The sequence below is a fragment of the Megascapheus bottae genome, chromosome 13 (assembly GCF_031878675.1).
Source record: "Megascapheus bottae isolate mThoBot1 chromosome 13, mThoBot2.hap1, whole genome shotgun sequence".
Lineage (NCBI taxonomy): Eukaryota > Metazoa > Chordata > Mammalia > Rodentia > Geomyidae > Megascapheus > Megascapheus bottae.
This window is the reverse complement of record NC_143521.1, coordinates 47782392-47810390: the sequence shown is the minus strand read 5'-3', so window position 1 is coordinate 47810390 and position 27999 is coordinate 47782392. Positions and strand designations below refer to the sequence as shown.

At 38.2% G+C, this 27999-nt stretch overlaps 1 protein-coding gene across 2 annotated transcripts in view; it reads right to left on the bottom strand.

The window, feature by feature from the left end:
* The window catches only part of Ppargc1a (PPARG coactivator 1 alpha), a 102288-nt gene that overhangs the window by 32411 nt on the left and 41878 nt on the right, over nucleotides 1-27999 (bottom strand). For both annotated transcript variants that reach the window (XM_090343764.1, XM_090343763.1), the window contains exons 3-7: nucleotides 9177-9371; nucleotides 6996-7118; nucleotides 5872-6076; nucleotides 1495-1540; nucleotides 1312-1385 (exon numbers count right to left, since the gene is read on the bottom strand). In XM_090343764.1, coding sequence (XP_090199890.1) covers nucleotides 1312-1385; nucleotides 1495-1540; nucleotides 5872-6076; nucleotides 6996-7118; nucleotides 9177-9371 — 643 coding nt within the window. The remainder of the gene's footprint in view (nucleotides 1-1311; nucleotides 1386-1494; nucleotides 1541-5871; nucleotides 6077-6995; nucleotides 7119-9176; nucleotides 9372-27999) is intronic.

The window sequence follows — 27999 nt, the reverse complement described above, 5'->3', positions numbered from 1 at the left end:
TCCATGGTTCAATTAGCTTTTTAAGGAAATCTGACAACTGCCTCTCCTCACTGGTCACTTAAGATGGCTGCTACTGCAAATAACACATAGGTAAGAAAAGTTACTTCTAGCAATATGTTATGTATGTTTTAAATCATGTGAATATATATGTCCATATCTATATACAGATATAAAGTTGTTTTATATATATATGTATACATATATATACATATATGAGCCTATATATGCATACACACATACTATTTATACACCATGAAATTGACCACTCTACTGCATAACCAAATCATGCAATCATGCAGTGGACCTTTCATAAGAAGGTAATTTAGCAAATTCAAAAGTGTGAAATTAAACTTAGTGACAATGACCATGGCGCATGTAGGCACCATAGTTCCAGTTGAAAGCATCTTGTTTAACTTTACTGTTTCTTTATCCTTATCAGCAATAGCCAGAGCCAAGGAACCTGGTGTTCTGACATGCTAAGATTCACCCTCTGTAGAATTCAAGTATCTAAACCTAAAGCACTTAGCAAGCAGAGAAGCACCATTGACAACCAGCTCAGAAGTTTGCCTAGGAACTCTTCAGCGAGTCTGACTGTTCAAGCGTTTTCCTCTTCACAAGAAGCAAAGACTGGCTAAAGGAGTTCAGAGATCCCAAATATCCAAGGAAATTACTCTTGTTGGAAAACACCTAAGAACATTTTATCTTGTTGAATGGATATATTTTCAGTTTTCTCTTTTGCTGGAAAGATACAAAAATAGTGACATATTTTGGATAGCATTATACTGCTAAATATAGTAGAGTGTGAAAATATTCTAAGTATTGATCTCAGAAAAAACTGGAATTCAAGGATTTGTTCTTAGTTCTCTGGCTCTATGGTCCTCCACAAGTTCCTTAATATCTCCAAATCTCAATTCCTCAAAATAAAAATAAGTAACAACAACAAAATCCTACCAATATCCTCATGAGGTCACTGTGAAATTTATTGGAACCATTTCTATAACTATGAGCACACCAATATGTTAATTTCAACTTCTACTTGAATTTCCACATCTTAATCTAAAATGGGATCTTCCAGGATTTCAAACAAAAAATATACAGCAGAAGGGCTGGCCCAGTTCTGAACCCAGAAAATTTCTCCTGTGTAAAATATTTCTCCACTCAACCTGTCAGCAGAAGCAACTAAGGTATTTGTTGATGACTTATCTAATTTTGTTGATACTCCTTCATCGATCACATAGTGCATATGTACTTTATGAACTATTAACACCTCTCTCACACATACAACATTTTCAAGAGGAGGAAGAGGCTTACCTGCAGTTCCAGAGAGTTCCACACTTAAGGTTCGTTCAATAGTCTTGTTCTCAAATGGGGAACTCTTGGGGTCACTGGAAGATATGGCACATTTATAAAAACAAACTGAAATGGAGTTGCTGTAGCGAAACGTATTAGAATCCCCTTCCCTTTCTGAAAATGGTTGCATTTCTTAATACTTACTTTGGTGACTCTGGGGTCAGAGGAAGAGATAAAGTTGTTGGTTTGGCTAAAGGGAGGGGGAAAGAAAGAAACTAGTTATAAAATATTGAATGTTCTACAGATTTATTTTCTGTCTACTGCACTCAAGTTGGAAAGAGAGCCAGGAAACTGGGAGTCTAAACTAAGGAAAATCCTTGAATATTGGATCAAAGTCAGACAACAGTCCGTTATGCTAAAACAAATTCCCAATAATATTTGCATCCGTAAACTACCATTTAAAACACATACCCAAACATAATTTTCCTCCACAATGTACCATCCTGTTAAGGATACAAAATTTGCAGCATACCATCGAAGAGAAATAATGTTTTCTGTTTTAATTTGGAATATAGTGCACAGTTTGTTCAGACAAGAAAACAGCAGAGTAACTACAAGGCGACAGAACGTTATGAATATTCAGTTGATTTTACTCCTAAAGTGTATAATTTTATATCTAGCCTCAAGAATAGGTTACATCTATGAGGCCAAAGCTCAAGCGATAACCATTCCATTCACTGGAAATTAATTGAGAAATGATAGCAAATGGTGGACATAGACCCAGATGGCTTAAATGGAGTTCACATCTACAAATCCAACAGACAAGTAAGAGACTATTTTAAAAGAAGTTAAGAGTTCTACAGATATGCAATAAAGAGATTAGTATTTCCTTTCAGCCTTTCCTAAATGTAACTATCTACAGGAGGTATTTCCCAGAAATGAAGGAGAGGAGAGGGATGGTAAACATAAAAACAAATTTTGTTTTCACCAATATTTTAGCTACATGTTCATGTGAATCTTTTGTTTTGAATGGAAAGAAGAGACTGTACAAGAAATATACTTTAAGGTACACACTCATATTATGTGTGTACATATATATATGTGTGTGTCTATATGGAGATGTACATATACATGTTTATGCCAATTTTTTCTCACTAAATAGCCAGTTTTAGAGGGTCAAGAATTATCTACATATTAAAATTCACAGAGATGAAACCAAAGGGTCTTTGGAATAAAATTTCTTTATGGATGAATGATAGAGATCCAAAGGGCCAAATGATCTTTGCAGACCTATAAAACTGTATTGGCAGAATTGGGCAAAATGGTGTTTTCTTTCTCACATTATTGAAAGGAATTTTATCCACCAGACTTTAATACAAATTAATCAACCCCACTAATTAAGGTCCTTGAAATACAAAAATATTATTTATGTCCAAATTAGCCTGAGATTAGGTACTTTACATGGATAAATAGTATTTATATATTTAATTTATAGATTTAGATTTGGTTTTTAAACAGTTGAATGGTATATCATCTATCCAATGTGCATCCAGAAATATGAAAATCATGCTATCTTCTGCAAATTAGGCACATCAATTAATTGGCTTTCACATATACACAGATAAATGAGCTGATTGTACATTAATTTTTGAGTTTGTCTAATTTAATGAGCCTTACAAAAAGAATGCTGTTCTGAGGAACTTTATTCAATTTTATGTTCAGCATATATGAGTTCTATAGAAAATACAACCTGAGATGGAATTAGTTACTGTATCATACAATAAATGTATCTTAAAAAACAGAATCTGTAGCCGGAAGTGGTGGCTCACGCCTGTAATCTTAGCTACTCAGGAGGCTGAGATCTGAGAATCCTGGTCCAAATCTAGCCCAAGCAGTAAAGACTGTGAGACTCTTATCTCCAATTAATAGCTAGAAAAGGGGAAGTGGGGATATGGCTCAAGGGGTAGGACAATAGCTTTGAGCTGAAGAGCTCAGGGACAGGGCCAAAGCCCAGAGTCCAAGCCCCACAATCAACAAAATAAAAACAAAAAACAAACTAAACAAAAAAGCAAAGAACAGAATCTGAAATTCCAGTTTCTGAGATGTAGAGAAGGGCATGGGAAGTGCTCAAAGGAAGATCCTTTCAATTTTGGTATTTGGATTCGGGTAAAACCAAGGGCAACAGAAAAACAGGAATTGGCAGCTGCCACATTTAAATGGCATCAAAGGCAAACGTGAAGTATAAATCACAGGGAGGGTGCAGTACCCAAAGCAAAGAGTCACTAGAGGACTCTGATTTGACTTACAGGAAGGTACGTCCACATGGCTCTGTGAACTGGAAGACCAGAGAGTGCTAGTGTAATCTCTATAGGGCTGGAATTTCTCTTTTTTCATGCACTCTACATCATTTTTAGTTAAATGCACACATGAACAAATGAATGAATAAATGAGTTATATCACAGAGGACTCATGTAAAGTTCAATGAGAGCAAAATTCCAATGCATGAAGGAAGATGAAGTCATGCCCTCAGTCGTTGTCTAAATAACTTTTCATGTACTTCCTCCTTTCTCATTCTGAATTATAATTTCAGTAATCTGAAATAGTTTTGATTATAAATAGCCAGACATGTTTCATTTCTTTTAGGCCTTTAATAGTGACAGAAGATTTTCTTTTATATTTTTATTTTTTCCCCTTTAATTAGTAGGCTTTGTTCTGGGATAAGCCTTTCATGCCTTACCAGAGATATATATACCTTAAAATACGGTACATGTAGCTAGGCTCATCGAGAAAATGTATCCCACATAGGCATCTTCAATTTTTCACGGTCAGGATTTGTAAAATATTTACAGCAAAATAGAAAGCTAAGTGAACTAAAAAAAAATACTCAAAATTCAAAAGGGAGGGGGGAGAGGAAGAAAGAGAGAGACAGAGACAGAGACAGAGACAGAGAGACAGAGACAGACAGACGGAGGGAGAGAGAGAGAAGAGAGAGAGAGAAGAGAGAGAGAGAGAGAGAGAGAGAGAGAGAGAGAGAGAGAGAGAGAGAGAGAGAGAGAGAGAGAGAGAGAGAGAGAGAGAGTTGCTACCATGTGTACCTAGTCTGGGTCCCTGTTCGCAGGGCTTCACCAAGCTCAAAACAAAAATTCAGTTCCAGGATACAAATGAGTGACCACAATAAAGCTGAGGAGAGCCCAGTGATTGCCCTCTTCTGGCATAAGAGCCAGCCCAACCAGCTCCCTTACTCCAGGCTTCAGCACCAGGCACCCCGCAGCATAGGGGAGCCCAGCTTCTCAGGACTGGCAATTGGTAGCCAATCGGGCCGAAAGGAGCTGAAAGGAATATGGGCCGATAATGTTAGATACAACTTGACAAATCGACACAGATTGGTGTCAGTCAATTTGACATCCCAATTGGGAGTCAGTTAAAGGAAGCCAGGCACAGTGACTGGTGCCTGTAGTCCTAGCTGGTCAGGAGGCAGAAATGTGTGGTCCAAGGTTCCATCAGTTCAGGCAAGAAAGGCTCTTATTCCCAATTCACCAGCGGAAAGCTGGACACTCTCTGCAGGGACCTGATTTGTCTTGGAAACATCAGCTCCCTCGTGCTTTATGGGGAAAATACAAATGAACCTAGAGCTTGCAATATAGGCAATAAGCTTTGGAATAATAAATGAGGAATTTCTGACTCTTTACCTGCAAAATAAAATCTGTGGCTGGGCCCTTGCAAGCACATACCTGTAATTTTAGCTATTCAAGAGGCTGAGATCTAAGGATCTGGGTTCAAATCCTGGCAGAGTAGAGGAGTCCGTGACACACTTATCTCCAAGTAACCACCAAAAGGCTAGAAATGAAGGCATGGCTCAAGTAATAGGGCACCAAGATCACAAGGCTCTGAATTCAAGCCATAATCCCAGAACAAAAAATAAATTAATAATCTGTGAGTGTACTGGGTGTCCAAGAAGAGAAAGAGAAGGAGGGAAGGGGAGGAGAAGGCAGAAGAAGAGAAAGAGGGGGAAAGGAAAAAATAAAAGGAAGAAAAATGGAAAAAGGAAAGAAGGAAGGAAGGAAGGAAGGAAGGAAGGAAGGAAGGAAGGAAGGAAGGGAGGGAGGGAGGGAGGGAGGGAGGGAGGGAGGGAGGGAGGGAGGGAGGGAGGAAGGAAGGAAGGGAAGGGAAGAGGAGGAGGAAAATGCATGTCATAATCAGAGAATGTGCATAAATATTTTCTACTTCTAAAGGTACAGAGAGCAAATACAGGGCATCTCATTTTCTCCATTAGGAACAATGCCATGTATTGACCTGGCTAGTGAAGCTCATGCCTCCATCCAGTGATCTCAGCAATCCAAAACAGTACACACCTCACTGCTGTGTGGTGTAATCTCCTCCCCTTCTAAGCTACCATTTCAGGTGTCCTTCGGTGTTTGTGACTTATGCTGCCTCCCAGCTGGACAGCACACATTCAGCCTGTCTTCACTGTGATAGAGTCCTAGATTCTTTTGCCACAGAGAATCTCCATTGGAATGTAGAACCAGGTTCCTGCATTGGGGCCTGCGCATGCTCTGCCTCGCCCTGGCGGCCCCCTCCTACCTTGTACATGTTGCGACTGTGTCTGTGTGTGAGGCTTCTTTTTGGAGGTGCATTTGTCTCTGCTGCTGTTCCTGTTTTCTGTGGGTTTGGTGTGCGGAGGGTCATCATTTGTGGTCAGATACTTGAGGAGCTCTGAGCAGGGACGTCTCTGTGGCTTTTGCTGTTGACAAATGCTCTTCGCTTTATTGCTCCATGAATTCTCGGTCTTAAACACAAGGCATCAAGAAAAGCTAAAATTAGTCAACTGAACCTTATGTGAATGGATATAGGTTTTCTGAAGAGATGAGATTTTCAGTGAAGTGTTCGGTCTAAGTATACTAGATCTATGAGCTGTGAATAATTGTTTGCAGAACAAGGGAAGAAAATTACATTGAAAATTCCTAAGTGACATTTATGCAGCCTTTTTTTAATTTCATTTCTTCACCATCTCAATGTTTCTACTCAGCAACATGTAACTAACAAGATCCTACAGCACTTTTACTGTGAATCAAGAGAGAGAGAGAGAGAGAGAGAGAGAGAGAGAGAGAGAGAGAGAGAGAGAGAGAGAGAGAGAGAGAGGAAAAAATAAAAAGGAAGAAAGCTGGTTTAAACCTTAATTTACCGCTGATTGTTGAAGCCCAGTATTCACAACTCTCTTAAGTACCCCTTAATGCTCCGTTTTTCCTCACAGTGAATGGCAAGACAAACATTGTTTAATACAGACCACTAACCGGATTATGTCATTACCAGCATTCTTCCCAATTAATGGCAGAGACGGATCTTTTGCAGTGATTTTAGAGCCATCGTTCTCAGGCTAGGCAGCTGGCAAAAGAACTGTGCTGTATCTTAAAGTCCCTGGTAGCTAACACGAGCCTATCAGCACATTTTGATATGCTCACACTGCTGCATATATTTCTAAACTAGGCAATGTGATGCACACGTTTGGACTTTTTTTTTTTAAATCAATGGCCCAAACATGCAACACAAATGGATGCCTTCTGGTGTCCAGTAAGTCAAATGCTGCTTTGCTGAGCTAACAGCTGGACCCCAGTTGAGTCCATACAAAGCTAAGTGTCCATTTTATGAATCCATGCAAAAAACCCTTCATTGCCTTCCCTGTTGTATTAAGGCATGTACATATGTACCTTAACAACGGCGGGGTTTGTCCTGATCCTGGGATTGTGATTTGCATGATTCTGGGTGCTGAGACCACTGCATTCATTATAACTCAGCTGAGTATTGGCTGGTGCCAGTAAGAGCTTCTTAAGCTAGAAATGGATCAGGGAAGGAAAAGTGAGAAAAGTTATTCACTGTTTCAACTTAGATTAAGTAAACTAGCATGATTAAAATCGACTAGCAATGCAAATAAAATTCTATCATCCTTTAATTACAATATCACAATAGTGCTAAGGGAAATATGTTATGATTGCATTGAGAGCTGCCATTGATAACCTTCATTTAATTTTTAAAGTTATGTTTACATATAATAAAGTAACTTTTCCTAAAACAATTTCCATATCACTACTCCATGAAGGGAGATACATTATCATGCTCATTTATATGTAGAGAGCACAAAAGAATGAACACATATTTTCTTCTTCTAAGACTCCAATACAAATAGCCAGGTACTGATGACTCTCACCTGTAATCCTTGCTACGCAGGAGGCTGAGTTCTAAGGATCAGAATTCAAAGCCAGCCTGGGGAGGAAAGTCTATGACACTCTTAGCAATTAAGCCACAAAAAGCTGGAAGTAGAGCTATGGCTCCAATAACTGACTGTTAGCCTTGCACAAAAAGCCAAAGGACAATGCTCAAGTTCTGATTTCAAGTCCCAGGATGGGGGAGGGGGTGAGAGTGTCAATAAATTAAAGATTCATTGATGCTTTCAATATATTCTACAATCAAGCTTACAAGTAGACTGACTGAAAGAACAAGTGTATGATAAAACAGAGGTTTCAGAATGTAAGGAAGGAGCTAAAAGTTGCATTTTGACCAGTAGACTAGGAGAGGTAGATTCTGATAGGCCAAACATTTATTGTTCCTTGATCTCTGTATCTTCATTCAACTGGAAGATGTTCAAGGACCTCTCTGACCTGATGTACAGATGACTTTGGTTAACAACTTATTCTAGCAAAATACAATATACTCATGAATAAAGAAATATAAGCACAGGGCCCGGGAGTTTGGCCTAATGGTAAGATTGCTTGCCTAGCATGCATGAAGACCTGGGTTCAATTCTTCGGTACCACATATATAGAAAAAGATGGAATTGGTACTGTGGCTCAAGTGGTAGAGCTCTAGCCTTGAGAAAGCCTAAGGACATTTCTCAGGCCCTGAGTTCAAGCCCCAGGACTGACAAAAACCAATAAATAAATAAAAGAACTATAAGCAAGGACTCCATATGTTATAGATTATTCTTTTAACATTAAAAAATACTTTTAGAGACATAAGAAAAACAGCACACCAGAGCACATTATTAGAGTTTGGTCAAAGGCATTCCATAATTTACATAGTGTGTTCTACTTCAGATTTACGGTAAATGACAAATGGCTACCATACATGGTAAGGCAAACTGTGTCTCAGAACTAATAAAAATCTAGTAAAGAAATGCATGGAGAAGAAAATTCACTCTTCATTGCCACCAAATTTGCTCTTCTTTGCCTACCATAAATTTTGGTAAGTTAGGTTGCAAATGTGCCATTATTTTTCAACCTTCATAAGACATATGGATCGAAAACGTTGGAAATATCTACCAATTCTCTTTCTAGATTTGAAACATGCAATAAAAATGAGGGCCTGTCATTATTATAACATTCATAACAATGAAAAACAAGAACAAAGATACCCCAAACATCTAACCAGAAGGTAATACTTAATACATTACAATAAAATACTAAGAAACTGCTAAAAATGATGACGAATTTGATATTTCACTACCATGTTCAAGATACATTTTAAATTGGGCTATTTTCATCATTTTGTAATACTAGAATGCATTAAAAAAATCACAGACAAGTTGTCTCTTTTTCTAGGTGTCTATTTTTCTGATGGTTTTCTCTTGAATATAAATAATGCTAAGAAATAAAAATATATTCCCACAAGAGCCAAAAGAGAGTTAAAAAAAAACTGTAGTAGTACAACAGAACTGTATCCCCTTAACATTTTTAACAGAGAATCACAGGAATTGCAGCTGTGAGTGTGCTTGGGGATTGTTTTGGTATTGGTTTAAATAAAACAGCCCAACCTTATTGTTACTACATCATACCCATGCAGCGGGTTGCCAGAGGCAACTCTGATTGCTGCTAAACAGTAGGCAGGGTTCTTACTAGAGATGGCTCTTCTGTCTCCTGAGGCGGAGGGGTGCCGTCAGGCATGGAGGAAGGACTGGCTTCTTGGTCAGTGGTCACATCTCCATCTGTCAGTGCATCAAAGGAGGGCAATCCATCTTCATCCACAGGGAGACTGTCCAGTGTCTCTGTGAGAACTGCAAGCAAGTTCGCCTCATTTTCTTCATCTATCTTCTACACAAACAGAAAACAACAACAAAAAATGGAACCCAGAAGACATGAGTGAGTCGACACTGAAAGGTGGGTCACTGTATTTACCAGCATAGCCTGAAACAAGTTGAGTTGAATGAATAAACTCTTATGTGAAATAGTCCATTTTCATACCAGAAGGTGATGCTCATTTTTTCCTCAGTCTCTTAACTGTGTATGTATGGGCTATATGTAATTGTCTTGCAGATAGTTATTTTCTTGTGTCCTCTCTTAACTAAAATAGACTCGGAAAAGGTCTTACAACTTGAGGAAAGTGTAGCCATTCTCAATTTGATCTTCAAGCATGCCACTTAGTTTCCTACCCAGCATAACTTCTGCCCCTCTCCCAGAAAAGAAAAAAAAAATAGAAAACTTTCCATTTGAACTGTACCCAAAGAATCTATACACATTCAGGGTTTCAATTATAATCTCATCACTGAGCACTAGAAAATCATTTATTTTTTTCTCTCTGACATCTCTCCCAACTCGAGTCATAAATCTCTTACTGGACAAATCTACCTTAAAACAGCTTCCTCCTTGCTAAAGCCCTAACTTTGGACTTGTCATAGCAAAACTGCTATTTCTCTTGACTCCTTTAGTTTGGAAAACGATTCTTCAAAACTGTCTCTGGACTACCCAGACTCCTCTTTATCTGACACTTCACTTTGCAATGCCTGTTCAAAGCATCCATTCCTTGTAATCAGGAGTAAAATTCTAGCACTTGTATCATGGTGGCTTCTACAAATGCATTCTAACTTGTCTTCCCACTTTTCAGACTCATTCATATTCGTCAACACGCCATGGAAAGCTAACTTTTCCACCATTCATTCCACCCACAAGTTTGAACCCTATAGCATACTGTAAGTTGGAGACACAAAGAAAAATAAAACAAAATAGCATCTCTTCAAGAATCCCTGCTAGTGGAAAGCAAGAGCAATTTTTGAAAAAGATAGTATCAATTTTAAGACTCTGTACAAGAACACTCAAGGAATCATATAATGGAGTTTACAGGCTTGCTTACTAACAAGACAATGTGTTGTCGTCTCTATACATAGACAGTAAGTCTTAGTACTGGACCTACAATATGGCTGGATTGTCAATGATAACTTGCTGAATAATTTATTGATATGAATTTATTGCTGACAATATATATTGTGGAGATCACTTTCTTCTCCTTCTTGTGACACTTCATATTATTTGTCCAATTTGAACTGCTCCCAATCTCTTTTTTTTTTTATCAAGTTCTCTATTCTATGACATTAACAATATGGGCTAAATTATCCCACACAGATTCTATTACAAAATGCACCTAAGCTACTGACACCTAATGAAGCTAGCAGTGCCCACACTTCCTCTCCCTCTCCAGCACTGAACTCCAGTTAATTGACCTGACAAAATTACAAGAATCACAGAATAAGACAGCTAATCAGAAAATCAAATTGTATTACTAGAGAAATTAGGCAGAGCTTTATCACGTATACATTCTATTTTCACATAAAAATTGTTTTCCCTCATTACTGACCACTTTATCTAGGAGTAAAACTAGATTATTTTTGTTTTCATTCAAGAGGCTAAGAAGAGCCATTTCTTCTCATAGTGGGCTTTAATTGGCTTTATTTTACATTTGCATGGGACGTCTTGTATTCACTGTCGTGTTTTGGAGATTGTGAATAAAGTAGCTGGGATATGGGTGGTATGACAAATGGATGGATCTCCAGATCCTAACAAAGAAGCTAAAATCTAACTAAAAGTGGTGAGCTGAACTCAGGGTCTGAGCACTGTCCTTGGGCTTTCTCAAGGACATAGCTCTACCACTTGAGCTTTTTGTCTAGGTATGTGGTACTGAGGAGTCGAACCCGGACCTTCATGCATGCTAGGCAAGCCCTCTACCTCTAGGCCAAACTTCTAGCCCTGTGGTCAACTTTTAACATCAAAATGTCATATTCAACTTCTACAAAGTGACCAATTGATTAAAATTGAAAGTATACAATTCAATAACAAAATCTTATCAACCCCTCTGCCATCCCAGCTCCACTTCTTCTGGGCCATGTATATCCATGTGATCTAACTAATAAAGGCAGTAAGACTATTTTCCCTTAATTTATACCTAGGATCCTAATTTGGTAGGCACAACTTCTAATTATACTCTTTTTATGTTCCCCAACATGCCAAGAAAGTAAATTCAGGTTTTTAAACTGTTCTTAACAGATTATGTCTAATAAAATATACTGCATATTAAATCATCTCAGAATAATGAGCTTCCCATGACTGTACCTTTGTATTACCTAACAAGATAATCACTGGAAATATCTCAAATCTTTGCTCATGTGGGCACATACACATACTTTTAAGAAATTGGAGCCGGACTCAGTGGCTCATGATTGAAATCCTAGTTACTCAGGAGACTGAGAGCTGAGGAGCACAGTTCAATGCCAGCACAGGCATAAAGGCAGTAAGACTCTTATCTTCAGTTAACCGCTAGAAAATTAGAAGTGGCGCAGTGTCTTAAAGGGTAGGGCAGTAGCCTTGAACTGAAGAGCTCAGGGACAAAGCCCCATGACTGACAAAAAAAAGAAAAGAAAAGAAATTGGGCATCTTTTACAAGTAGCCCACTCTTAATGGAACATAAAAATATAAAAATCTTACTCCGCTGAAGTCAAAGAGGATGTCAGGAAAAATAGTTAGGAATGTTTACCAATAAATGAGTAATTCTGTTTACCTTGATTTAAATTTCATGTTTGGCTTTCCAGACCTACTACAAGCTGCTATTTGCTTTCAATTATATAATACAATAGCGCCTTAGCTCTATCCCTTGTGTAAATAAACTTCTATAATTCCAATCAAGTCAAAATAACAAAGAACACTTAAATTAACTAGTTTTCTCCAATTTCTTTAATAAGCCTGAGATGAATTTATATCAAATATAATGGCAGAAATATTGGTGCTTGATAATGTCATAATTAATTTACATCATCTGATTAAACCACCAACTATTTTAATTCTCTCCTATCCTGGAACCACACTGTGTGGTGGGGGAGGTTTGCAGATTGAAGATTGGCATGGGTGTGTGTGTGTGTGTGTGTGTGTGTGTGTGTGTGTGTGTGTGTGTATGTGTGTGCTCATGTTGGGATACTTATTTAGGGGTCCTTATATTCAAATAGACTATACCGCAAAGGATGTTGTATTCATTATATGCTCTCCATCTTTACTCAAAATGACCATTTCTTATTGTTATGATATTTTTATTATCCTCCCTCCACATGAGTGGCTCAGAAAGGTACTCTAAGACCATTTATTTTAGTAAATTTCTTCTTCACCCACAGAAGAAAAGAAATAAACATTAGGATCTCAATTTTTCTGTATTTTCTGTAATTACAGAAGGCTGTGAAGAAAGCATGATGTTTATTAATGATACCTTTGTGCAAAAGCTCATGGAATAGTCCTCGTCCATGTAACACTGAGCAGACATGGCTGGACCCTCACTGTGGCCACTTCAATTAGTTTTGTATAAGTTTTAACAATCATATGTCCCAAAGAAGACACTGGATATGGCAAAGAGGACTCTGAGAAACAATTAATGTCACTCTCCATTAATGCTGTGGTCCCAATTTACAGAGCAAATAAATCAGCGTCACTGCAGATGAAGTGAAATGGCCTACGAACATGTCTGTTCACAAGTGACAAGGTGTGGAAACACATTAGTCAGTAAAATGACATTGCAAGATAACCTTTCAAAGACACAGCCCTGATACCACTCTCCAATTATTTGAAATGGCTTTTTTTCTTAACAAAAATATACGTCTCAGCTCCTTCTGAGAGTAAAAACTAAAATAAAATAGAAAAGAAAGAAAAGCAGAATGATGAGGAGGGAAAACAAAAAAAGACAAAACCAGATCTCCAATTGGGCAGGTCTCAACAGCTCTTTCATGGCTCTGTCAGCTGAGATAGAAGGTAAAAGACAAAAACAGGCTAACAGGCATTTCCACAGTTGAGCTCTGTAACTATCAAGAATTATTTCCTATGGGGGGTTTCAACCTTGGCTTCTCCTTATAGAATGTGATTCTCTTGCTATTCTTCCGACCTAAATAAAGGTCCATGTGCCTATAAACCTCCTCTCTCCAACGATTCGCCAGGAAGTAAGAAGGCACAGCAACAAAGCCTCGGTCTAGGTGTAAGGAATTTCCAGTGACAGATGATAGGAGGGCATTTATACTAACCAATCACAATGGAGAATCAAATTTTAAAGATTCATCCCTGCTTTCTGGTACTACTGTCCTGTCCCTAGGTGACCTGTCCTAATTCTGATAAAATCCAAAAGGTACAGGTGAAGAGCATGCCTGTTTGAGTGTTTCTGGTCACACCAAGAATGAAAGTTTGGATTCAGTGTATGAGCTTGGCTTTCCTCCTTCCTTTGTGATCACAGGCAAAAGGATCTCCAGCTGGTGACATATAGTGGGACAAATGGCATACTCGGCTCAGCAGAGCGCCAAGTGCATCCCCTACAGATCGCATACATCCACCCAGTCTAAGAGGAGATGTGTGACTCTGGAATGCTATTGGACACCTGAAGGGAGAAAGGCAGAGGGAAAACTGCATGTGGCATCCCGAAGATTTTAAATGGAGGCTATTAGGGAAGGACCATGCCCTGCTTATGATAGTAATTTTTTCTGCATCTTGTAGAATTGCAATTACATTCTGCGTCCCCAGATTCTCACACTCACTTGATCTCTGTTTGATAAAAATAGTTTAATAGCCATTTAATCACAGCTTCATTATCTTAGCTCTCTTAATGCGAATTAGGGCCACAAGAATTCTTGCTTCCTCATTATTCAAATCATCAATAAGAAGGAAACGGGGGGGGGGGTTGTCTTATCACTCATTAATCAGTTTCTGCTTCACAGGTACTGTTTATCCAGAGATCAATCTTTGTGAGATGTCACTTAACCTCTCTGAGCCTCTCTGTTTTTCAGTACAAAATTTCAGTTTATTCTTTTAACCTCTGATTATGGAAAATTTCTTGCACTCATGATTAATAGGATAAAAAAATAGTCAATAAGGCCCAAGAATCTGTCAAGATGGTACTTAAGAACATTACCAGTGTATATGCCCATCATCTTGATTATCCATGTTTGAATTTCATTCTTCACTCACAATCTACTGTGACTTTCTGCTCTGGGCCAACTTTCCCCAAATACCCAGCATGCTTTGAGTTTCCTTCTTGCCCCATGCTGCTGATTTGAAAATAGCTAATGAAGACGAAATTAACTTCTACTTTAAGTGAGGCCTAATTAGGAAGGGAAATCTACTAGAGTAACATCTGGTAGTGTATTCCAGAGCCAAATATAAATGGCATTTTTGGATTATCTACTCGTTTGGATTAGTTGTACCACTAGGCCTCACCAGGAGTTCAAATAACTAAATAAAGAAGCAACTTTTGTGATAGATTTAGGAGTTCAAATGATCAGAGGTTCCTCTAGCCTGAGTCTCCAGATGAAGCTCAATACTTTGATTGCATGGATATACTGACAAAAGGCATACCTACACACTTAAATTTTGGTTTTGTCATGTACTCTGCAATTTAAAGTTTGGAAGAAACTGAATTTGAAGTAAAGGAAATCTAAGTTTATCCCTGAAAGAAAATTAATAGATAACATGTGAATGAAATCTCCAAAATATTATGTGAGCTGTTTATCCACTTTTTTTTCTTCCTGTACCATTATAGTCAGGACAGATGGTACTTCATTTATTGTTTATTGCACCTCACTCTGAATAATCTGAACCTTTGTGGTAGAAGTTGTTAAGTGTTTTGAATATCCACCTTTACACATCTCTGGTCCTTCTTTCTCTCCTCACACTCTGCTATTCATCTTAGGTGTTTTTGCTTCTTCAAATGTGGGCACCAACTACAGGTCTGCCTCCATTTCACACACCCAACAGGAAGTAAGGGAAGATTACCACGTGACTCTTTTTTATAGGGTCCTCCCTCCCCCTCCAGTCAATAGGAGGAGTTTCCTAAAATAATCCACTGGCTCTTTTGTTTAGGACTTAGAATCTAGGACTTTGCATAAGGTATGGGCAACCTGAATGCATAAAAACATGATTTAAGGAATCTCAAGTCTTTGTAACAGAGAGTAATCAAGACAAGAAAGACTTCCTTACCTCAAAATGCACACATAAAATACCTATTTATATTTTGTTCAAAGGCCTTGAGGGGCCAGGTGTGGTAGCTCATGCCAGTATTCCTAGCTACTCAACAGGCTGAGATCTGAGAATCAAAAGCCAGAGACAAAGCCAGAGGCTCTTATCTCCAATTAAACTCTAGAAAATGGGAAGTGGTGCTTGGCTCAAGGGTAGGGTGATAACCTTGAGCTGAAGAGTTCAGGGACAGTGTCCAGGCTGAGTTCAAGCCCCAAGGCCACCCCCCCCCCAAAAAAAAAGGCCTTGGGGGGTTTGCTTATTGAAGTTTTATTCTCGTGACAGGCAAGTCCTCCTAGCCATGAAAGATGCTGGACTTCAAGGGTCAGTTGAAATAATGCCAGTGTTGGCTTGCTATGGGAATTCTGATTACCTGAAGTATCATGCTCAGGTACATGTTTATATGTCATCCCCCAACACCCATGGTTTCCATATCAAGTACATCTATTTTGCAGATAAACACGTCAGACCTCCTCTCTTCTCACATACTCATTTGTAGGCGACTGACTACATGGAAGGGCTTCATTACCATAGACATTCTTCCATCTGTTAGGCATTTTGACTTGGGAAAGCTATAATAAATAAGGATAACTCCTGCAAAAACAAAAATCAAGTGAATATAAAATTTAGCCAGGTGCTGGTGAGTCGTGCTTGTGGTTCTATCAACTCAGGAGGCTGAGATGTAAGAATCCTGGCTTTGTAACCAGCTAGAACAGGAAAATCCAAGAGATTCTTGATCTCCATTTAACCACCAACAAGCCAGAAGTGGATGTATGATTCAATTGGTAGAGAACCTTGAATAAAATGCCAAGCAAGAGTGCAAAGCCCTGCATTCAAACACCAGTACTAATGTCCACCCCCCAAAAAAAAAATAATCCAACAAGTCTAAACAATTCTCTCCACAAATGTATCTAGATCTTTGGAAATTTAATTCTCATAAATACACGCATATGTTCCTATTTAAAAAGGCATCAACTTACATCCATAGACTCCAATATAACATACTAATTTTTATCACAACATTCATGATGAAGCTTGTGCTGGATATGGAGAATTCATTACTCTCGAGGGATTGCATGAGCCAAAAGTATAAATACAGAGTTTCAATGGAAAGACCTACTGTGGTGTAGGCAAAATGAGCTCTTGGGAGTGCAAGACAAAACAAGGAGCTATTTTGTATCTATTTGTCTATTTCTGACAATGGGAAGAGGAAAGAACTGAGTTGTACCATTGATCAGGAGGCTTAGTAGACCCCAAAACAACCAGAAAGGCATCCCATTCATCCTCAAGTTTAAACCAAGAGAAACAGGGCACTGCAGAAAGAATGGAAGGCAGAAACATAGGCTATTCAGTCCTACTTCCATTTCCACTGCTAGCCAGCTGCATGTCCTCAGCCGGAACAACTCAATTCTGACTGAATTACACTACAGTGACAACCCTATAGGCTCCCACCTGGCTCTCCTGTTTTCACCTCTGCCCCTTGTCAGCCTGACTCCATATTTCATTCTTGGCACAGGAAACTAATGTGACTTGTCTTAGTTACTTTTCTGTAGCTACGATCAACCTGACAGAAGCAACCTTAGGGAAGAAGGATTCATTTTGGCTCAGAGGCATTGGGTTTTATCATGGTAGAGAGGTCCCGCAGAGCAAAGCAGCTCACTGAGTGACAGTCAGGGAAGCAGGGATAGGGGGAATACAGAGAGAAAGCAAGGTCAGATAGGGATAGGTTTTGCCCCCAGTGACCCCTCCAAAGACCACACCTCCCACTTTCCATCCCTCCTAACAATGCCATCATTCTCTGACATTATCAAAGATTCATCTGTTCACTAGGTAGAAGCCCCCAGGACCGAATTGTCTCTGGAAACATTCACAGATGCACCCCAGGTATGCTTTATTAATCTAGGCTATTCCTCAATCAACTAGACAAACAAGAGTAACCCTCATGGTTACCCTGATAAAGTCTTTCTTGTTTTATCCATCCCTTTCCTGGCCAACTCCAACCTATAGTTTCCAATACCTGTGAATAACACCCCAAATCTGGAGTCACCCAGTAGCTGAGGATGATTATATAATATCACCCAAACCAGTACACTTTTAAGAATGTTACCAACCACTCAGAGTTTAACCCACAATGATTCAGGCTACGTGGGGTGTACGGCTGCTTTACAGTAGGTCGACATCATCAGAACCTGCTCCAAGAGTCCTTGCCAGTTGTTCTGACCTCATATGGCAGGTGTTCCTCTATCCCTGAGGCTCCAACACTTGCCTCGCCTCGTTGTGATCTCTACTTAGATGGACTTCCTGTCAGATGCCCCTTCATTCCTTCATCCATACCAAGATCGCCAACATACATCTTAATCTCCGTCTTGTCCATATAACAGTCTAAAACAGAGATTCTGAGGCTTGGAAGTGATGGTGTGTGTGTGTGTGTGTGTGTGTGTGTGTGTGTGTGTGTGTGTGAGAGAGAGAGAGAGAGAGAGAGAGAGAGAGAGAGAGAGAGAGAGAGAGAGAGAGAGAGAGAGAGAGTTTCCAGCTCAGCTGGAAAAACATGTAGGAGGATCAGTTTGGATAAAAAGCAAGAGATTATGTCCAAAAAGCAACGGAATTCATTTTAAAAATTTGGGGTTGTGGCTCACATGGTAGAGCATCTGCCTAACAAAGACAAGTCCTCAACTTCAAACAACTACAACAACAAAAAGAATTTTTAAAAAAAGAAAAGAAGCTCTCCAAGGCCTATTAGATTACTGTCATGATAATTGGCATAGGTGGTTACTTTACAGCTCAGTGATTGAAGCCCTGGGCTCAATCTGAGGAAGAAAAGCAATACCTGGCATGTAATATATAGCTAATTAACATAAATAAGAATACTTTGAAACCCAGCATAGTATATGCGTTTTCATTCATTTGGTGGTTATTATTTTCTCTGTAATTTTACACTTCCCATCCCAAATATATTTATCTTCTTAATAGTATCTGTTTTACACTATAATTTAAAATTATTGTGCATTCATTTCACATGTAGAAGATGATAGGCCAGGCAAGCAGCCAATGTATTTTGGTAAAGAAGGAAATATGAACAGTTACAACTGGAGGGTATAATTCTAAAATTAGTCTCTGAGCTCTGATTCTGTAGAAATAAACACACAACTAACACCCACTCTTTGACCAGGAGGAGCAGCCAATTTGAAGTCTCCCTGGAAGAATCAACATGGTCTTGTGAAAAGAATATTATATCAGATAAGTAGTGTACTATCTGTCTATGGGAGGGTCCCTTCAAGGGAAGACAATTGAGATTATTAAGACCAGAGTGATCTGTTTCACTACCCAGAATGCTTTGGAGTTATGAGCATATATAATATGAAAAATTATATTTATATTATAATTGTATATAATGTGCATCATATATTATACATTAATACTACATTGAATACTATACATTGTATGTATTAAAGCATGTATATAAGATAGATAGATGATAGATAGATAGATACAAAGATAGATAGATAATACATACATGTCTTAATCAGGAGGCTTTATCTCATATTCTTTGAAACACTGGACATTAGTATAGTAGCTATAAGAACTGACTGTATTGTACTAATTTATGTATTTTTTTCTTGCCAGTCCTGGGGCTTGAACTCAGGACTGAGTGCTGTCCTTGGTTTTTCTCAAAGCTAGTGTTCTACCACTTGAGTCACAGCACCACTTCTGGCTTTTTTCTATGTATGTGGTACTGAGGAATTGAACCCAGGGCTTCGTGCATGCTAGGCAAGCACTCTACCACTAGGCCAAACTCCTGACCCTGTATTTTATGTATTTTGTATAGTAAGATGGATGGGTTAAAAATACCAACATAACTATGAATTCTAGAAAGCCTGGAGCATGCTCAGTTATCAGTTATTTATCTGATCATAAACACAGTGGAGACCATTGCTACATCATCCAAAAATCAGAACCATTTTCTGTTAGTCTCAGGATGAAAAAGTGAGTGCCAGCAATTTAAATCCCAAGTCATTTATAAATACTCACTTGTTTGAAAAGGGGTTTTCTGAAGCTTCTTTGATTAAAATAAATCGCTAATTAAGATTGATTGAGACACTGATCATTATCATGCTTATTCTGTTGATTTTAAATTCTAGGTCACATTCCACTAGATAAATATTATCGTAGTCTAAACAATAGTAAATAGCAGCCGATTTTTGCTCAAAGTTTCGCGTGTCTTTGATGACAAATTAATTTCTACATCTGCATTACTGCATTTAAAATATTCATTTAACAATATCAATAGTTCCAAAATTATGTGGCTAATAAGATGCCACTTGGATACTAAGCCCAATCTATCTAGTCAAATATGATCTGCACTCTGTTTCTTAGTTGGAATTTTATGAAGACATTATAAGAAAAATGGGAGTGAATATGAACTATTCTAGGATGTCTACTTATTGGGGTGTATGAAATAAGTAGAAAGGCATTATCAGTCATTTACCCACAGATTGAAACCAAGATGCTGAGACAGTTAAATCCTGGTGACAGAGCTAGGCATCCTTGTAGAAGGAAGAGGTTGCTTTGATTATTTTTCACTATTTGCCATCAGCTCATGCTTACCTGTCAGAACTTTTCTTCCCTCGTCTTTCCTTTGTGTATCACTATTTCGATCTCCAGGCCTTCTCCTCTGTCTTCCATAAGGCATTTTTCTGTGTGTCTAGCTTATACTGATGTCCTCAAACTCTTAAATCCTATAGAAGAGACCCTGGGTCATGGACACCAGAGGAAATAAAGATTTCTTGGCCCCATTATGGGCCTCTACATCAAAATCTCTAGGTCTGGAGTTGATAACTTCAACACTATTTAGAGATTTTGAGCTGGACAATTTTTTGTTATCAGTTCTTACCAGATGCCTAACTAACATCCCTGGCCTCTACCCATTCGATGGCAGAGGTAGCCACCTATGTACAATGCCTTCAGAAACAGCCAAAGATCACTGGAAGAAAGCTTCGCATACTTTAGAAGGACTTTCAGAATCTGCACTTTCCAGATTCTGATCATTCTGGTAGTAACATCCAGGCAACAGGAAGAGATCAGCTGTTTTATGGCTATGATGTACAACAGGCTTTTCCTCCGACATCTATCAATTTTAGCATGCAATTCTACATACTAATAGTCATTAATATTTTTACTTATTGTATGTGATTTCTTCTCCGTATCTTGCAGCAATGTACCTGACTTCTTAAGGATTCTTTTAAAGTCCTGATTGTCTTCCAGTAGGGTTCCAGTGTTAGAAGCTTACATTTACGGCGATGTTAAGAGGTAGTACAGTCATAAAGAGAGGATGCCCAACTGGAAGAGTTTTAAGTCATTGGGGGACATTCAGATGGGGTCTGTGTTAGTTGTGAAGGTTGCTATAAAAGACTCTCTGACTTTCTGTCTCACCATACAATCTGTCCCTTTCACAAACATTCTTACCATGATCTAGCCCATGTGTGATGGGTAATTGAGGTTTCATTGGAGCCCAAACAAGGTTGCAAGCATGCCCTGAGTGTCCTAACCCGTGAGTTTAGTAAGCCCTCATTTCTCTATACATTATCGAGCCTCCAGCATTTTATTACACCACTGGAAAACATACTAGTATACACTATTTCTTAACAGTTTTAAAAGCTCAAAAATAGGATCAACACCACATTATATTCACTTGAAATAGGGACTCTGAAGTCAGGGTTTCTGATTTTTGACTCTGTAGTCCATCATTTACATATGCAAGTGACCAGCAAGTCACTCAACATCTCTGTGGCTCACATTACATATTTCAGGAATGTACTATAATAAAAACACACAAACTGTGAGTTGGTTTTTGAGAATTAACTAAGAAAAGCCATGTATTTCATATACAGCAAGGGATTTGTATTACTGATATTATCATTATTATCACTTCATGCACTAGACTGAATTCTAAATGTGTGAAATAAAATGTAGATTTAGAGAAAACATTCATGAATAGAACTGTAAGTGTGATGGGAAAACTACGTGAATCAGTAGTAGTTAGTGTAATTCTCAATGACCAAGAGCTAATTTTCAAGGTTGACAAACTAGAATTAACAAGCAGGATTTAACATGATACAGTGGACTGAATGGAGTAACCACTTGAAATCCATACCATCACTAAGCTATGATACTGAGCAAGAGCTGATACGCTCTTAACTTGTGCACAAACAAGGGATGTACATCACAGACACGCCTAAAGGATCACTCACATTCTTCTGAGTGTCTACTGTTTTCTGGAAACTTATATTTCAGTCTAGTGGAGAGAGAATTGAGGATAGTAAATACTAACAATAAATTCCTTGCTAATTATAGATAGATGATCGGTAAATAGAAACACATTTTTCTGTGTGTGGGGGTCATGAGGCTTGAACTCAGAAACTGGGTGCTGTCCCTGAGCTCTTCAGCTCAAGGCTACCACCCTACTCTTGAGCCAAGTCCCACTTCCCATTTTCTAGAGGTTCATTGGAGATAAAAGTCTCAGGTTCTTTTGTGCCCAGGTCATCTTTGAACTTTGATCCTCAGATCTCAGCCTCCTGAGTAGCTAGGATTACAGGCGTGAGCTACCGTGCCTGGCAGTATGCAGAAACACATCTATAGGGCCAGGAGCATGGTCTAGTGGTAATGTGCTCACCTAGCATGCACAAAGCCCTGGGTTCAATTCCCTGGAACCACATACACAGAAAAAGCCAGAAGTGGTACTGTGTGGCTCAAGTGGCCAAGTGCTAGCCTTGAGCAAAAAGTGTCCAAGGACAGTGGCTAGGCCCTGAGTTCAAGCCCTAGGACTGGCAAAAAAAAAAAAAACACATCTAGAGTGACATGTATGTACAGTGCGTACTTGATATATTGTATATATACATATATATATGAGCACAGAGGCTAGAGAATATATTCACGACACATTAGTAACTCTTTAAATAGGCATACATGTATGCACATATACATATGTATATTGTAATATGTGTAGAAGTATACATAACTATAAAAGAACTCCACTAGGCTAAGAAGAGGATCATCAAATCTGAAGGCCCTAAATTGAGAACTTGTAATTAACAAACAATTAATTTTTCATAGCTAACAATTGAGGAATGATTGGGAAAAGGGATACAGTAAAACTATATAAGCAGCATTCCACACAGGCTTTCATTATACCACAGCATCAGCACCAAGACTTCTGCCAGCTTTACCATCCATCCCTCGGGAGCTTTATTGTCACAGACTGTACTAACTGTGGGCAGGGTAGTCTCTCTGTGTAAACTATCTCTTACAATAACTTGCTATTGAGACTCACTAATCCTCTCTCAGGTGGTCCATTTTCCTGTGAGAAGTGCTTAGAAAGCACCATCGTGAAGGTCACGGCTATGTGTTCATGGACTTAGCACCAACAGAACACGTGAAATCGTACAGCTGCAGCGCCCTGACACCTGGACCCATACGGAGTTTCTGGTTGGGTGCATTAAGATGCAGGCAGTGTCAAATGATCCGAGGACTGCAGAATGCTGGCAATAGCGTGAGAATGAGAGAAAATTGTCTCAAGGTAGCTGGCAGCTGTTCAGAAGGCAGGTTGTCCTTCCATGGGGCCATCCCAGGCAAAGGAAATCAAAGTGTGTTTCCTGGCAATCCTCTGTGTCTTCCCAGGCCCTTCCCCAAGACAGCAAAGAATCATTTAGAGGCTGAGATTGGATCTCAGACTTCTTGAACGACTTTCATACTCAAACTAAAGTGTTCTGCATGGAGTAGTGGGTTGTCAGTAAATACTTGCCAAATAAATCAGATCTGGAAGGCTCATTTTCTCAATGACTTCGCATCTAAGAATTCTTCACGGGCTTAGGTTCCTCCAAGCATCTGAGTAAGTTTGCAATCTCCTAGGATTTAGAAACTAAGAATCTTCTAATGCCAGGCTAAGTGCCCTCTGTGAAGAATCTTTAAATACTTTCCACATATATAGTTCTAAATGCAGACTCATTCATGATTAGTGGTGATTTGTATGCATATGTGGTAAGCAGGCAAGGCAAAGTAGCATGTGACACAGAGGTACAAAGTACTGATAACGTCACTAGGGTGTTGGTTTAAGGGAATTTGATAATGAGATTTAAAAAGTACACACTCCTGAAACAATACAGGTAAGAACAAGAAAACAGAAAATTCGAGAATTTAAGCCAGACATGGTGGCTCATGCCTAGCTACTCAGAGGCTGAGATCTGAGGATAACAGTTCAAAGCTAGCCCAGGCACAAAAACTGTGAGACTCTAATTTCCAGTTATCCACCAGAAAACTGGAAGTGGCACTGTGGCTCAAAGTAGTAGAGCACTTAGCCTTGAGCGGAAGAGCTCAGGGACAGAGCCCATGCCCAAAGCTCAAGCCCCATAACTAATAATAATAATAATAATAATAATAATAATAATAATAATAATAATAATAACAGAAAGTTAAGAACAACAAAAGGATAAAATAAGTGATTTGATCATATCATGTTTGACTTTTGCAATGACAGGATATAGTGACTTAGAAGAAATTAAAAGATATTTAAAGCAATACACTACACATAAAGTAGCAATATTCAGGGGATAAGAAGGCAAATATCCAAAGGGTTCAACAAAGTTTCTCAAAATCCTCCAATAACTAGTTTAAGTCCATATTTTTTCTAGACTAATAGGTTCTTTACTTTTACCAAGATACATTACTTTACAAAAGAAAAAAAAGTAACAGTATAGTATCTTAAGAAAAAAGAATGTCATTTTCTTGTTGTCTTTAAGCTCCAGTGTGATATAAGCTATTGTAAACAGGTCTAGGCAGGATGGCTAACACCTGTAATCCTATCTACTCAACAGACAGCGATCTAAAGAATCTTGGTTTGAGGTTAGTCTAGGGAAAAAAAAATCTCAGTGAGATCTCATTTCAGTCAAGAAAACATCACTATCGTGGTACACTGGATATGGCAAGACCACTGTACAGACTGGCACAGAAGAAAAGTGTGATGCCACTTGAAAAACAATGAAAAGAGAAAGGACTGGGACAAAACTTTAATGGTACAGTGCCTGTCTAGGAGGTTTAAGTCCCTGAGTTCAAAACGCTAATACCTACTCCTTGCAAATACTATAAATGAGGAATTCCAATATACTGAATTCTAGAGAATGAATGAACTGTAATCACGAATTTTCAGATCTGTGTTTCCCACTGGATCCTAAGTTTGTGGGGAATAGGAGTCATCATTTGAGCATCAAAATGAGTGTCAGAAATATTTGACACTATTTACTCAGTAGCAGGCATTCTTGGCATTAGGGCTATTGTGATGGGAAAAAAATAACAAAAAAGACATTACCAAAAACACAATAAATAACTGAGATGAACCAATGACTGGACAAAGGAATAAAAACTCCATGTGCAGTTAAGGAAATCCAACCATACTTTAAAATCAGGTTTATTCATAAAAGGCAGAGCATAAAGGTGTTTCCTAGAAAATACTTCATACAGTGACAACATAGGAACATTTAAATTTAAAAATTGTTAGAAATATAATTTAAGGCACAAAAATTAGACTCAAAGAAGAGTTTGGTACTATCATTGATTAGCCAATGAAATATATCTGTCACAAGAGTAATGTAATTTTCAAATTTGACAATATCATAGAATCAAATAATATTTATGCCTGAGTAATAAAAATCAGATCTTTGGAGGTGAAAGTTAATATTTTTCAAAGCTCCCAAGGTAGGAATCCCAGTAGAAGGCAGAACTGAAAAGAACTTGGGTAAAGACCAAGTAGGGGACAGCCCATGAAAAAAGGCAAAATGAATGCCATGTTGTTTGCTCAAGCGATGAAACAGAGAAGGCTGGCTCATCACCAAAAACCAGACACCCCAAACTATTCATATGGTTCATAGAATGTGGAAGCTTCACTGTTTTACTCCAGTGCACAGCAAGTTCTTTTGATAGAGAACTTTTTTTCCTGACTTCTGGGGTTTTTCAGTCACCTGCCCAGATCTTCTTGGGTACCTACAATTTTATTAACTAGGTTATTTTTGTTGTTGTTGTATGAATTAGGCATCCACCAACCAAGAGCATCAGCAGAACAACTACTCAACACCTGTCAGTATCCCTTTGAACAAGAAGCATGGAAGGTCACTTGTGAGTTACCTCTGGCCACAGACTGGGTAAGCAACTCAAGCATCAGTGTGACCATTAACAGACTTCCAAGAGATTCTTTATATGGAAGGCTTCACATAGGACCAAGTATTGACACATACGTATTTGTTATAAAGAAAAAGACTAATCTCATCTTGTTGCTTGTTTGAGATACTGGGATACACTCCTGCAATATCTGCAGTCCTCCACTGAATGATTTAAAGCAATCATTGAAGGTGAGCAAATAGTCTGTGTCCAGCTATGCAGACTAGCGCACTGAGAAATATGTCCTAAGGGGGCAGCTTCAGATAACTTCAGTTTAAATCAAGTTTTCCCTATAAGGAACATGTATTCCTCAATACATAATTTATTGTATCCATAAACAAAATGATAAAAGTATGAACTCATGAAGCCCATTTCTGGTTGTAGAGTGAGGAAAAGGGGGTATGACAATTCAGTCAGCATCAATTACAGGTCTAGTCATATCTGTGGCCTCTGCTTCAAATTATTTTCCTTGGGCCTTATTTTTCTTACCTACAGAAAGATAGTGGTGACCACTGTTGTTGTTTTCTTAACAAAAAGTATAATAGCAGGTTTTAAGGAAGAGTTACAAAGCAGGGTAAGAAAAAGTAGATTTGTATATTTCAGATAAACCAATTCAAAATCAGTGACCAATTTGAAGGTACTATGTAGTCATTTCCTTGCCACAACACTTTACAAAAGCAAGTGAGCTATAAACACCTCTATAAAACAACAAAAGCAGAGTGTCTAAGACTCTGTAGCATAGCCATTGAGAAAGCACAGTGTCCCATGCTAACTAAGTGCAGGCCTGATCTGCTGTACCAATGGTGGTACACAAATTGTCCAGGATTGGCAGCTGGGGTGATTTGTATCTGTTGTAATCTTCTCTCATCTGTCTGTGATGAGTGACCCTGGAGGAGGTCCCTTCACCTCTAGGAAGGGTGTGAAAACATCAGGCCTTTGCTGCTGAGAGCAAAACAGACTCCATTAGAGTATCGATGACTGCACAGTTTGTCCCTGGAAGAGCACTCAATATCCCTGACACATTAACTCACAACCTGTCATTTTCATGGTGTTTCTATCAATATGATGTCTGTTGTGAGTACTTACAAGTAGTAGATTGAAAAATCTTAGGAAATTTTCATCAGAGAAAAATGGAATTCTGGTTCTACTTTTAGCAAAAGATGGTCTGTGTTTTTTTTTCAGAAACTCTGAGTTAATTAGAATGGAGAAATCTGTTTTGTGATACTGTGGTAAGGATTAAATGAGATTTTGTGTACCCTATCAGTATTTCCTACTATTTCTCTAATGATGTTCCATTTTTAAATGTTGTACTGTCAGTAAATGAGCAAACTTTAAGAAGATAGCTCAGGAGACTATATGGCACAAAAACTTACTAATTTATGACCTAAAATGGGCTTTATTACAATCTTTATGAATTTAGTTGAGAAAATTTGGTAAAGAGCTTATAGATAGTGTCTTCAATTCTAGATAGTTGGACTAGGATTTCTTTAAATCATTAAAAAAATCAAGAGCTATTGAATCATAGTAAATATATAAAGAGGATATATATGAAAAAGAATGTATTACGTTTGAAGGTGATTAGCAGAAGAAATAAGCTAATTTTTATTCCAAAATAAAAGTAGGGAAAAGAGTTCTTAGTAATTAATAATAGGTATTTTGGTTAATTTTTATATTATTAAAGAAAATATGGATTATATATTGTACACATGTATCAAGTTACTATATTCTACCTATAAATGTATACAAATCTTATGTCTCAATCAAATAAAAAAAGGAAAGAGAATATGACTTTAAGGCTGGATGTGGGAAACAAAGTATCTCCAAATGATAGCATAGGTCTCATTTTTCCCTGGTATCTCTTTTATGGAACTCCCTTTGTATTTGTGTCCTTAATCTCTTCTGAAGACATGGCTCAATCTGTCTTTATCTTTCAATATTTTTACATTATTTATTTTTCTTTCTGGGGTGAGTCAGAATAAAAAAAGGAAAGAGGCTACAACACATATTTGAATAGTTTGAAAGGCATCATTCTGTTTGGTTTGGTTTGGTTTATCCAATCATTTCCTCTTTCTTCATTAGTAGATTTTAGAAAAAATATTGGATGGAAATATCTCAGGTGTGTGATGATATAACTATCTTCATGATATTTAATGCATCCTAACTCTCTTTCCCATTAGTTGAAACTCTAATATATTTATTAGCATATTTTTAAAAG